Here is a 14,171-nt window from a genome sequence, read left to right as displayed (position 1 = left end):
CGCACCCCCCCCCCCCCCAGCATAAGCCAAAGATCAGCGCGTGTTGCTTGTGACAGTCTGTCATCGTTATCAGAACGTAGAAACTCTGAAATAAGTGTCACTAATTGCTCGGAGTCTCCAGTGCACGAGAGGAGGATGTGGTAAACCCCCCCCCCCCAATTTCCAAAAGCAATTTGGCTATTCTGTGTATTACCTCTGTAATGTTTACTACTGCCGGATGAAGGGATACAAATAACTACAATGCAGTTTGTCTCTGATCCACAGGAAGCATCCCTGCCCAATGGGAGCCCACGTTGAGAAGGGACGTGTGCAGGGAAAGTCCTCCAACAGGCTCACCGAGAACCAGGGAATCTTCCTCGACCACCAAACCACTCAACAGCACAGCCAGCTAAGGGAGGGAAACACAACTTACGTGACCTATCACAGGTGGGTGATGTCAACAATGAAATACGAGTCACCCATTACACTGTAAATGATTCATTCCTCATACAGGCTTGCCAGTGTTTCTGAAAATACACAAAATATTACAACTCTACTACTACTTTCGGCTGCTCCCGTTAGGGGTCGCCACGGTTTATTTGAAGGCTTCTCTCCAAATCCACCGTGAAAACTAAGAAAAACATAGCTTTTGTTTAACAAAAACAGCTTAGCTTGGCTTAAAACAAAACAATAGCATGCACAGCATATGTGCCCACTGGGGACCGGGGTTCGCGCCTTGGTCTCGTCAGATCCGACTATGGCCGAACTAATTGGCAGCACTGTCTTCGGTAGGGGGGCGGAGTCGGCTGTGGTTTGTCACATGAATGCGTCTCTGTGTGTGTCGGAAAAAGCAGTGGTTCGGCCTGGATTCGCCTTGTCACGGAAGTGGCGAGGCGTCTCCTTCGAGACTGCCGGCCGGAGAGATGCCGTTAGGGAATGCATGCAGTACGAGGGTGGGTGTTTGAACTAGAATAGGGATCGATTGGCCACCAAATTGGGAGAAAAAGGGAAAAATCAGAAATAATTTTTTTTTTTTAGAAAAGCATGCACAGCATGTGGAATAACATTTTACCAGAGTAAGATACTGATAAACAAAACAAATACGTCATTGGCTGTATGCTACAAAAAGGGAATAGTCTTCATTTCTTCCTTATAACCGTTCACATAAAATTAAATTTTGTTGAGACCAGCATAAACCTATCACCGGTGCATATATGATATCATTGCTTGCTGCTTGCTTGCCGGTATTGCTTAAGAGTCTTCCTCGTGTAAACATACATACATATATACGTATGTGTACATGTATGTAACCTTAAGTTAAGACTTCAAAATAATAGTACTATTACTTGTAATAAATGAAATAATGTATACATAACAAATGCAGCATAAATGAACTCTCAATTATGACATTGGTCTTGGAAAAGGTAGACAAATTATACAAATTATGTAAACAATAATGGCATCAGTTACAAAGGTGGAGGTGGGATTACATCAAGGATCGGCTCTGAGCCTTTCCTGTTTGCAATGATGATGGACAGGTTGACGGACAAGATTAGGCAGGAGTCTCCGTGGACTATAATGTTTGCGGATGACATTGTGATCTGTAGCAAAAGTAGGGTGCAGGTTGAGGAGAGCCTGGAGAGGTGGAGGTATGCACTGGAGAGAAGAGAAATGAAAGTCAGTAGGAGCAAGACGGAATGCCTATGCGTGAATGAGAGGGAGGACATTGGAATGGTGAGGATGCAATGACTAGAGGTGACGAAGGTGAATGAGTTTAAATACTCATGATCAACTGTCCAAAGTAATGAGGAGTGCAGGAGAAAGGTGAAGAAGAGAGTGCAGGCAGGGTGGAGTGGGTCGAGGAAGAGTGTCAGAAGTGATTTGCAACAGAAGGGTACCAGCAAGCGTTAAAGGGAAGGTTTACAAGATGGTTGTGAGACCAGCTATGTTATATGGTTTGGAGACAGTGGCACTGACGAAAATGCATGAGGCGGAGCTGGAGGTGACAGAGTTGAAGATGCTAAGATTTTCATTGGGAGTGGCGAAGAAGGACAGGATTAGGAATGAGTATATTAGAGGCACCGCCCAGGTTGGGCGGTTTGGAGACAAAGCAAGAGACAAACCTGAGATGGCTTGGACATGTGGAGGAGAGATGCTGGGTATATTGGGAGAAGGATGCTGAATATGGAGCTGCTAGGGAAGAGGAAAAGAGGAAGACCAAAGAGGAGGTTTATGGGTGTGGTGAGGGAGGACATGCAGGTGGCTGGTGTGACAGAGGAAGATGCAGAGGACAGGAAGAGATGGAAATGGATGATCTGCTGTGGCGAACGCTAATGGGAGCAGCTGAAAGTAGTAGTAGTAGTAGTAGTAGTAGTAGTAGTAGTAGTAGTAGTAGTAGAAGACCTTCAGCAAAAACGAACACATGATAACAACGCCATTCCAGGATTTTCTTTACTGGCTACCTGAAAAGGATTACTTCTTTATGACCTGCTACAGCACTTAAAATGTTAGAAAAAGAGGCTTCCCAATAAGGGGCTGTTATTCAGATTCGTTTATTTGTTTGTTACAACACTGTTGCCATTGGTATGAACTGCTTCCTTTCCTGTGACTGCACTCAAAATGAAATTTAAAAAATATATAAAGTTACACTAAAGATAAAATTGTAAGCAATAGATAAATCTGCAAACCAGTTGAAATGTTTTTCCCCCTCACAGATTAAGCAATGTGACACCAAAGGTATCAAAGCAAGCTGTGCCACCAGGAGGTCACAGGAAATGCACCAGCACTTCCTGTCAACACCATCCCAATGGAGACAAACACAGTGTAACAAAAAATGACTACCACTGTCCAACAATAAAACCAAGAATGGGATCCAAGTCAGTGTACAAAGGTGAGTATTATTTTACACATTGTGTAATGTGTACATCTTTTGCTAAAAAAAAAAACTGTAACTGACATTTAAAACAAAGTGAGACACAGCCATAAAGCTATTTTCTGGAACTGTGCTTGCTTTGGTAGAGGTAATTGATTCTTGGGTGTAAACTTGAGGAGGGGAACCCTTAAGGACTTCTAGGACTTCAGCGTAGGCCCAATACATCAGCATTTTAAATGCTATATTTAAAATATGTTATCTAATGATAATTCTCTCTTCATTCCAATTTTAGCCCTAGTTTCTATCAAGTTTGCTTCAGTAATGAAAGGGTTACTGTCCTGAAACCCTGAAAATCAAGTTATCCAATCAGATTTTGTTATTGCCTTGTGGCAGAGAAAGCGTTAGCTGGCTGGCTCCCTCATTGGTTAGGACTGCTATACTTCTGTATTTATTTAGAAAGTGACAGGTGAATCAGCCAATCATATTTGGCTGTTGCAATGGGTGGGACAAAAAAATATCGCCCTAGGACTTCTAGAAGTCCAGACCTATCCAGACGTGGGCTCACTCATATAAAAGAATGATGTGCAGTTGCTGAGGAGTCATTACTTGTGATTGACCGACTCTTTCACATTGGCGATCCAAATTTATTGGTTCACTTAAACCAATCGAACCGCACATCACGAAGTTTCGTCTGTGTATCAGACGAGTGCGATGAAATTTAGTGTATGTACAGGAAGAAGTAAAAGACGAAGCATGACTATAGGAGGAGAAAAGAGCGACGTTGTAGCTAGCTTGTTAGCGTTCCCCTTCTCAACACGTGCTTTCGGGAAAACGCAACAAGTGATTGGAAATGGAAGGCCAACTCCCGCTCTTGTCTTTCCTATGCTTCATCACCTCACCTGTCTGGTGTTGAACATCCCCGTATCCACCTCTTCAGTTAAGCGGTCTTTGGAACCAGTCAGTTAAATAATGATCCAGTCTGTTAAGTATTGAACCGGTCAGTTAAGTAATGAACCAGTTAGTTAATAATTAAACCAGTCAATTAAGTAATGAACTGGTCTGTTAAGTATTGAACAGTCAGTAAAGTAATTAACCAGTCAGTTAAGAATTGAATCAGTCAATTAATTCATGAACCAGTCAGTTAAGTATTGAACCAGTCAGTTAAGAAATGAACCAGTCCATTAAGTATTGAACCAGTCAGTAAAGTAATTAACCAGTCAGTTAAGTATTGAACCGATTAATTAATTAATGAACCAGTCAGTTAAGTATCCAACGGATTTGATGTTGATGGAGCTTGAGGCACTGAGTTACTGGTGGTGTGTGTGTGTGTGTGTGTGTGTGTGTGTGTGTGTGTGTGTGTGTGTGTGTGTGTGTGTGTGTGTGTGTGTTGTAGGTTTTCCCCTGTGGTGCTGCGATGGGTGCACTTTGCGCGTGTGTATGTGTGTGTGTGTGTGTGTGTGTGTGTGTGTGTGTGTGTGTGTGTGTGTGTGTGTTACAGCTGATCACATATTAATACCCCAAAAATATGGCTGATTACAATATCATTGCGCTGTTGAAGGAATTCAAACAAGCAACATTTTATTTTTATAGCACTGTTAAAGACATAGCTACAAAGTGCTTTGCACTCCATACACAAAATACGAATACATACATAAAATAAATTGAATGAATATAAAAACATGGCATTGGGAGTAACAGACCAAGCTAAAATTGAAACAAAACAGAAGTCAGGGGTTGTAATTTATAAAAAGGCTCACCTGAAAAGATGGGTTTTTAGAAGCCACTTAAAACAGTCCAAAGATTCAGCAAATCTAATGGATTGGGGGAGATTATTCCACGGGAAGCCAATGGAGGGATGCAAGAATAGCAGTAATATGGGACCTAAGGCTAGTTCTGGTTAGTAGTCTAGCAGCTGCATTCTGAACGAACTGGAGATGATTTAAAGTAGCTTTGTTAAGGCCACAGTAGAGGGAGTTACAATAATCTAGACGGGGAAAAAATTAAAGTGTCAATTTATTAATTTACACTTCGTTAATTAAGGCCCACTGCCAGACCCCACGATTCGCTACTGCAATAATCTAATGTGCTTTTATTTCTTTTGCAGGTGATTTCCCAAAATGGATTGCAGACAAGAGGCAATTATGTAGGCCGCCTGACAAACTGCACTTTAAAGAGGGGGAATTTGCAACGACATCAACCTCTGAGGAGACCTATTGTTACAAAAATCCCGCTCAGAGGCAACTATGTAGGCCACCTGACACATTGGAGTTTAATGATGGAGGATTTACAACATCTACTACCTATAAGGAGAACTACAGCTATAAGAATCCCACTCGGAGGCAATTATGCAGGGTGCCTGACAAATTGGAGCTTAATGAGGGAGCATTTACAACGTCTTCCACCTATAAGGAGAGCTACTGTTGCAAAAATCCTGTCGAAATAAGAAAGAGCTTCAAGCCGGTCCCACAGACACGAAAACAGATTCCTTGTGATAGGACAACTACCTGCGGGTTGCCATATAAGGGTCTAGCAATCCCACCTGCAAATCTGGTCCGGAGAAAAAATCCAGCAGCCTTTGATGCAACCATTGAGACCCAAGACAAATTCAAAATCTGGCCCCTAGGACCAAAATACCGTCACAAGACTAAAGACTACATCCCACCAAAGGACCACATGGAATTCTGCTCTGGGATGCATGCTGACTGTGTGGCACATGATGATTACCAGTGCCCCAAGTTGGTCTTGCCACAGATCCTAAAAAGCAAGGAGCCCCTACAGGCGAGATCCACTACAACAGTGGACTACAAGGCTAGGGACACAGTGCGTTTGGCCCAAAAGCAAATGCTTGAGAAACCCAAGTGGACCTTTGAGGAAACAACCACTTTAAGACTGGCATACATGCCCAACATTGCCAGGCAAGTTGTCAACTGCAAACCCATGCACAAGCCTTTGAGCTCTAGGCCTATGCTGGGTTGAGACCTCAGTCTAACATTGCAGCTTCACAGCCAAGGAGGTACCTCAACATCCATCAGAGGAATGCACCAAAAAAAAAAAAGAAGACAACACCACAAGGGCTAAAGAAAAAAGGCTGTCACGCCAGGGCAGAAATGGAGGACCCAAATGCACGACTCAGAGACTGACTGGGCTAGAACAAGTGCCCCTTTCACACTGGCCAAAAAACCCCACTAACATCCGCCTTTCACTCCCGGGTCAAATGACGGCAGTAGTCAAGGGTATTTATTGGCTTCCAGCTCCAATAGGCCCCGAGCCTCAGCTGCCCAAGGTCTCTGAGCGTCAGCTGCCCTACGTCCCCAAGTCTCAGCTGCCCAGCACCCCAAAGCCTCAGCTGCACAGCATCCCAAAATGTTTGTTATTAAAGCTTTTTTTTCTAGCCCAGCCATGCTGTCTGCATTTGTGTCATCTACTGCTCTCATCATAGCACTTAAACTTGGATATTTACTATCTTTTTTTTAAATATTTTTATTGATTTTTGAACGAGTGTTGCATACAAAACATTGTTATATATACAAAACGTCCAATTGAACTGATTTCATACACATCTACACAGAACCTATTATAGTGGGGAATACAAACAGTAGGAAAAAACAGCAACAAGAACAGTAATCAATCCCTATTTGTCCTATACTAGACTTTATCACATTAGTATAGCTGTAAAATAATAACGAGGCAAGAGACGAGCACCGTACGTTTTCAACTCCTTTCTTTTTATCTCACTTCTTCATCACCCTCAGCACCGTACTACACTCAGCAACAATCATTAGGCTACTGCGCCCTCTGGTGGCGTGGTGGTATTGCAATGCATGAACAATGAATGAACCGACTACACAACATATTCCCCCTCTCTTAAGCTTACCCGTACATGAAAATATTATGTCCCATGTCACAGACATCAGTAGTACAATAACTCAAGTGCTATCAGCATCAACACAACTTCCCACAATAGAAATGTTATAATAACCATCAACCACAATAACCATGAGCCACAGTTCCACTGTAATATTACTGTAAATAAAATATAGCAGGAAATCTTGAACCTGTAATCCCAAAAATGTTAATCAGTGTAACATAGGCACTTTCAATCACAAGGCACTAAAATTACAGTAACCTGGTATCAATCAAAATCAGTGCAAAACAAACATTTCTTTTTTTTTTCTTAGTCACAGCATTGTTTTTTTTTTCACATTTTAGTATCAACAGTATTTTTTTTTCACATTTTCACATCCACTTATTCTCTCCTCATTTCTAACCGTCCATTGGACTAACTAGTGTTCATAGTCCTTCAGCCAAGCAGGCTCCTTTCTTACTCTCACAGGTCTGTCCATGACCCCAGTGCCAACTGGTTGTTGGGGCGGCTCAGGTTGTCGGGCCGACTCCGGCACTGGAGCAGGGTTGTCAACTGGCTCTGGATCGGATTCCCTGTTTGTTCCGCTCTCAGGGACCAGAGAGAGGTGGGCAGCGTTCCATGTACGCCCATCCTCTAGCACATAAGCACTCGAACCAGCTTTGCGTATCACTCGGGTAGGTCTCTGAAACTTAGACAGTCCCTTTTTCACATGGAAAGGTTTCCTCACTCTGACTAAGCTTCCCTCTTTGATCTTAGGCACACGTGCTCCCCTTTTCTTGTCAGTGTAGGTTTTTGATGCCTCCTGTTTGGCAGCAACCCGACTGCGTAGTTGTTCCTCCGACAGTGGGTCAGGTTTTCGTGCAGGGCCAATGTTCACTTTGGTGCGCATCAGTCGGTTGTACATGAGTTCATACGGTGACACCCCGGTGGTGCCATGTGGGGTAGCACGGTAGGTGGACAAGAAATCCTGTACATATGGCTTCCAAGGCCTTCTCTCCTGCTCGGCAGAGAGTAGTGTTTCTTTGAGAACGCGGTTCCAGCGCTCCACGGCTCCATTCGCTTGTGGATAGTAAAGAGACACTCTACTGTGTTAAATGTCTCTCGCTGCAAGGTAGTCTGCAAACTCGGTAGAGGTGAATTGTGTTCCATTGTCACTCACCAGTTTGATAGGATTTCCAAACCAGGAGAACACAGCAGACAGGAAGGTAGTGATTGCAGCGGTAGTGATAGTTGAAGTGAAAGCGACCTCTGGCCACTTTGTGTAGTAGTCAGTCAGCGTCACAGCAAAGCGACAGTCCCAAGTAGCTGACTCGAACGGTCCCACTATGTCTATCCCCACTTTCTGCCATGGGGCATCCGGGAGTGGGATGAGCTGGAGAGGAGCAGAATGCGTCTTGGCACTTTTATCATTCATCTGGCACGATCCACATGAGCAGATAGTCTCCTGCACACGTGTCCATACCGGGCCACCAGTATAAGTCCCGTAGCCTCTGTTTGGTGCGGACCACCCCTTGGTGTGTCTCGTGTGCCAAGTCCACCAGCTGCTTCCATAGGGCAACTGGCACAAGTCGTCGGTGAGGCCCCCTGTAAATAATCACATCCTGTATTGACAGTTCATTTCTCGTGGCGAAGTATGGTTTGAGCTCGTCTGGTAGGGACTTAGTTGTCTTAGGCCAGCCCCTGTTTATCTGTGCTCTAAGAGCTGTGAGCTCAGGGCATGCCTCACATGCCTCCGTAAAGCTTTTTACTGAAAGAGCTTTCAGTTCTGTGTCCAACAGAGCAACAAGCTCCGGCTCGGTCACTGGCTCTGTATCCTCGTCTGCAGGGAGGGGCAACCGGGAAAAGCAGTCAGCCGCCTGGTTTTGTGAGCCAGGACGGTACTCCACGTCGTATGTAAAGCACAGTAGTCTCGCAGACCAACGCGCAATACGCATCCCTGCGCGGCCCAGGCCTTTTGCTGCAAGTAGTGTGGTCAAAGCCTGGTGGTCCGTGCGTAGTGTAAACCTAGTACCCCATAAGAAGGTCCTCCATTTTTCAGCGGCCCACACGCAGGCCAACGCCTCCTTTTCAACAATGGAGTACTTGCGTTCAGCGGGGTTAAGTGTGCGTGAGGCACATGCAACTGTACGTTCTGTCCCATCCGGGTGTAGTTGTGTCAGTACGGCCCCCAAGCCATAATCGGATGCGTCCGTAGACACGTAGGTGGGGAGGCTGGGGTCGAAGACGGACAGCGCTGGGCTGTTTACAATACAGTCCTTCACCCCCTCGAAGCTCTCCTGAGCTGCTGAAGTCCACTGAAATGCTCGCATAGGCTCCACGAGCGACGCGGAGTTGTTTACGAACTTCTGGTACCACGCCGTGAGCCCTAGAAATGAGCGAAGTGTTGTAGCATCACTTGGCACTGGAGCCTCTGTAATGGCTCTGACGTGCTCGGTGAGTGGCTGCAGGCCCTGGGCAGAGATCGTGTGCCCAAGGAACCGCAGGCTGGACCGGTTAAACTGGCATTTTTCCTCGTTTAGTTGGAGGCCGGCGCCCCTGATAGCGGCGAGCACCTCCTGCAGGTTGCAGTCGTGGTCCTCCTTGACCTTGCCATACACTATGACATCGTCCAAGTAGTACTGGACCTCCTTGAGGCCTTTAAGTACGAGCGACATCATCTTGGAGAACGCACTTGGGGCGGAGCACAGCCCGTATGGGACCCATTTGAACCTGAAAAGTCCGTCATGCGTTATGAATGCGGTTAAGTCCCGGCTTTCTGGCGCTAAAAGGACTTGATGATATGCGTTTGCGAGATCTATGGAAGAATATACAGTAGCACCGCTCATCTCGGAGAACAAGTCATCCATGTGTGGAAATGGGCAACTGTCCATCACTATAGCCTTGTTAGGCTCACATAAGTCCACGCACAGTCTCACCGCACCGTTCTTCCGTCGCGTGACCACGATGGGTGAAACCCATGGGGATGCATCAATCCTCTCTATCACGTCCATTTCTAACAGTCTCTCAAGTTCTGTGGAGACAGCTTGTCTCACGGAGAGGGGAAGTCTCCTCAGCTTCTGTTGGACGGGCTGTACTGCTTCATTGCCCTCCTTCACTTTAACACGGTGGACAAAACCCTTGGCTAAGCCCAGTTTCACTGGTCCAGTTTTAACCTCTGTCACTGGAGCCGCAGTTGAGAGCACAGTATTATTTACTATAGAAAGTCTCAGTGCCCTGAATAAGTCCATCCCCAAAACAGCGGTACCTGTCTTTTTCACAATGTATAGTGTAGCCGGAACTGTAGTATCTTCATGCTGCACTGTATCTGATAGACAGCCTATTACTGGGATGTCTGACTTTGTATATGACACTAACTTAACCTCTGGTTCTGTCAGGGGCACATCGCTGAAATGCTCTCTGTGGACGGGTTCAGGAATGATGGACACAGCGGCGCCCCTATCCACCACTAGCTCCACTGGGCAAGAAGTTGACTTGGCATTAATAGTCACTTCACATGATATTTTCTGAGCTGGTTGGGTTGCATTAATTCCCAGCACTTGCACAACAACTTCACCTACTTTTTTGGTAGACTTTTCACCTGACCTTTCAGGAGATTCACAAACTTTGGCAAAATGACCTACTTTATTGCATTTCCGACAAGTCATTTTCAGGGCAGGGCAGTCTGGAGCATTTGCAAGATGAGTAGACGACCCACACCTAAAACAGCATCTGTCCTGTCTTGGAGTGGCGTTTGCAGGCTCTGCAGAGCGGTTGTATTTCCCTTTATTTTTGAATGGACGTTTAGGCTTCGCCGTTACAGCTTGCACGGGAACCTGGGACTCTTGAGCCTAGCGTGCGCGCATACCCGATGGCAGCTTCCGCCTGGCATGCAATCTGGAGTGTTTTTTCAAGTGTCAAATTTGCATCTGCTTGTCCTAGCAGTCTCTCGCGTATCTTTGCACAATGGATATGCTCGATGATCTGGTCACGTATCATTTCGTCTCTATTGTTGTCAAACCCACATGTTGTGGCAAGCTCGCGCAGCGCAGCAACGTACTCTGTAATGGACTCCTGCGGTCTCTGTATTCTCTGTCTGAACTTATGACGTTCCACCACAACATTTATGGCTGGGTTGAAGTGTGCACGCAGTGCCATCATTGCTTCTTTGTAAGTCCTACCTGCATTTGCAAGTGTATAAAACACACGCTGGCCCTCTGTACCCAGACAATGTAAAAGAAGTGCACGTAACCTCGTGTCTGGCCAGTCATCACCATCCGCATCAATGGCTAGCAGATAGTTCTCGAACATCCTAGCCCACATGTCGAACGGAATTGTAGGTTGTCCGGCACACGGCAGAAATAAAGCAGGTAAGGGCACAGCTGCAGTCGCCATTTCTCGTCGCCAATTTGTCCTATACTAGACTTTATCACATTAGTATAGCTGTAAAATAATAACGAGGCAAGAGACGAGCACCGTACGTTTTCAACTCCTTTCTTTTTATCTCACTTCTTCATCACCCTCAGCACCGTACTACACTCAGCAACAATCATTAGGCTACTGCGCCCTCTGGTGGCGTGGTGGTATTGCAATGCATGAACAATGAATGAACCGACTACACAACATATTCCCCCTCTCTTAAGCTTACCCGTACATGAAAATATTATGTCCCATGTCACAGACATCAGTAGTACAATAACTCAAGTGCTATCAGCATCAACACAACTTCCCACAATAGAAATGTTATAATAACCATCAACCACAATAACCATGAGCCACAGTTCCACTGTAATATTACTGTAAATAAAATATAGCAGGAAATCTTGAACCTGTAATCCCAAAAATGTTAATCAGTGTAACATAGGCACTTTCAATCACAAGGCACTAAAATTACAGTAACCTGGTATCAATCAAAATCAGTGCAAAACAAACATTTCTTTTTTTTTTCTTAGTCACAGCATTGTTTTTTTTTTCACATTTTAGTATCAACAGTATTTTTTTTTTCACATTTTCACATCCACTTATTCTCTCCTCATTTCTAACCGTCCATTGGACTAACTAGTGTTCATAGTCCTTCAGCCAAGCAGGCTCCTTTCTTACTCTCACAGGTCTGTCCATGACCCCAGTGCCAACTGGTTGTTGGGGCGGCTCAGGTTGTCGGGCCGACTCCGGCACTGGAGCAGGGTTGTCAACTGGCTCTGGATCGGATTCCCTGTTTGTTCCGCTCTCAGGGACCAGAGAGAGGTGGGCAGCGTTCCATGTACGCCCATCCTCTAGCACATAAGCACTCGAACCAGCTTTGCGTATCACTCGGGTAGGTCTCTGAAACTTAGACAGTCCCTTTTTCACATGGAAAGGTTTCCTCACTCTGACTAAGCTTCCCTCTTTGATCTTAGGCACACGTGCTCCCCTTTTCTTGTCAGTGTAGGTTTTTGATGCCTCCTGTTTGGCAGCAACCCGACTGCGTAGTTGTTCCTCCGACAGTGGGTCAGGTTTTCGTGCAGGGCCAATGTTCACTTTGGTGCGCATCAGTCGGTTGTACATGAGTTCATACGGTGACACCCCGGTGGTGCCATGTGGGGTAGCACGGTAGGTGGACAAGAAATCCTGTACATATGGCTTCCAAGGCCTTCTCTCCTGCTCGGCAGAGAGTAGTGTTTCTTTGAGAACGCGGTTCCAGCGCTCCACGGCTCCATTCGCTTGTGGATAGTAAAGAGACACTCTACTGTGTTAAATGTCTCTCGCTGCAAGGTAGTCTGCAAACTCGGTAGAGGTGAATTGTGTTCCATTGTCACTCACCAGTTTGATAGGATTTCCAAACCAGGAGAACACAGCAGACAGGAAGGTAGTGATTGCAGCGGTAGTGATAGTTGAAGTGAAAGCGACCTCTGGCCACTTTGTGTAGTAGTCAGTCAGCGTCACAGCAAAGCGACAGTCCCAAGTAGCTGACTCGAACGGTCCCACTATGTCTATCCCCACTTTCTGCCATGGGGCATCCGGGAGTGGGATGAGCTGGAGAGGAGCAGAATGCGTCTTGGCACTTTTATCATTCATCTGGCACGATCCACATGAGCAGATAGTCTCCTGCACACGTGTCCATACCGGGCCACCAGTATAAGTCCCGTAGCCTCTGTTTGGTGCGGACCACCCCTTGGTGTGTCTCGTGTGCCAAGTCCACCAGCTGCTTCCATAGGGCAACTGGCACAAGTCGTCGGTGAGGCCCCCTGTAAATAATCACATCCTGTATTGACAGTTCATTTCTCGTGGCGAAGTATGGTTTGAGCTCGTCTGGTAGGGACTTAGTTGTCTTAGGCCAGCCCCTGTTTATCTGTGCTCTAAGAGCTGTGAGCTCAGGGCATGCCTCACATGCCTCCGTAAAGCTTTTTACTGAAAGAGCTTTCAGTTCTGTGTCCAACAGAGCAACAAGCTCCGGCTCGGTCACTGGCTCTGTATCCTCGTCTGCAGGGAGGGGCAACCGGGAAAAGCAGTCAGCCGCCTGGTTTTGTGAGCCAGGACGGTACTCCACGTCGTATGTAAAGCACAGTAGTCTCGCAGACCAACGCGCAATACGCATCCCTGCGCGGCCCAGGCCTTTTGCTGCAAGTAGTGTGGTCAAAGCCTGGTGGTCCGTGCGTAGTGTAAACCTAGTACCCCATAAGAAGGTCCTCCATTTTTCAGCGGCCCACACGCAGGCCAACGCCTCCTTTTCAACAATGGAGTACTTGCGTTCAGCGGGGTTAAGTGTGCGTGAGGCACATGCAACTGTACGTTCTGTCCCATCCGGGTGTAGTTGTGTCAGTACGGCCCCCAAGCCATAATCGGATGCGTCCGTAGACACGTAGGTGGGGAGGCTGGGGTCGAAGACGGACAGCGCTGGGCTGTTTACAATACAGTCCTTCACCCCCTCGAAGCTCTCCTGAGCTGCTGAAGTCCACTGAAATGCTCGCATAGGCTCCACGAGCGACGCGGAGTTGTTTACGAACTTCTGGTACCACGCCGTGAGCCCTAGAAATGAGCGAAGTGTTGTAGCATCACTTGGCACTGGAGCCTCTGTAATGGCTCTGACGTGCTCGGTGAGTGGCTGCAGGCCCTGGGCAGAGATCGTGTGCCCAAGGAACCGCAGGCTGGACCGGTTAAACTGGCATTTTTCCTCGTTTAGTTGGAGGCCGGCGCCCCTGATAGCGGCGAGCACCTCCTGCAGGTTGCAGTCGTGGTCCTCCTTGACCTTGCCATACACTATGACATCGTCCAAGTAGTACTGGACCTCCTTGAGGCCTTTAAGTACGAGCGACATCATCTTGGAGAACGCACTTGGGGCGGAGCACAGCCCGTATGGGACCCATTTGAACCTGAAAAGTCCGTCATGCGTTATGAATGCGGTTAAGTCCCGGCTTTCTGGCGCTAAAAGGACTTGATGATATGCGTTTGCGAGATCTATGGAAGAATATACAGTAGCACCGCTCATCTCGGAGAACAAGT

The 14,171-nt window shown here is 46.6% G+C and overlaps 1 protein-coding gene across 1 annotated transcript; it reads left to right on the top strand.

The window, feature by feature from the left end:
- The first annotated feature begins 280 nt into the window (after positions 1-280).
- Positions 281-5,827, top strand: LOC130119761 (stabilizer of axonemal microtubules 2-like). The gene is made up of 3 exons (XM_056288364.1): positions 281-426; positions 2,694-2,869; positions 4,956-5,827. Exons 1-3 carry the CDS (start codon positions 281-283, stop codon positions 5,825-5,827), a joined length of 1,194 nt encoding a protein of 397 aa, XP_056144339.1.
- The last annotated feature ends 8,344 nt before the right edge of the window (positions 5,828-14,171 follow it).

The sequence above is a fragment of the Lampris incognitus genome, chromosome 10 (genome assembly GCF_029633865.1).
Source record: "Lampris incognitus isolate fLamInc1 chromosome 10, fLamInc1.hap2, whole genome shotgun sequence".
Taxonomy (NCBI): Eukaryota; Metazoa; Chordata; class Actinopteri; order Lampriformes; family Lampridae; genus Lampris; species Lampris incognitus.
The sequence above is the reverse complement of the archived record's forward strand: the minus strand, read 5'-3'. Positions and strand labels throughout refer to the sequence as shown.

Bases quoted from the DNA above. Each gene is read 5' to 3' on its own strand.
- LOC130119761 (XM_056288364.1), top strand. From the start codon at position 281: ATGGGAGCCCACGTTGAGAAGGGACGTGTGCAGGGAAAGTCCTCCAAC. The intron at 427-2,693 runs GTGGGTGATGTC...TCCCCCTCACAG, and splicing joins ACTTACGTGACCTATCACAG to ATTAAGCAATGTGACACCAA. The intron at 2,870-4,955 runs GTGAGTATTATT...TTTCTTTTGCAG, and splicing joins ATCCAAGTCAGTGTACAAAG to GTGATTTCCCAAAATGGATT.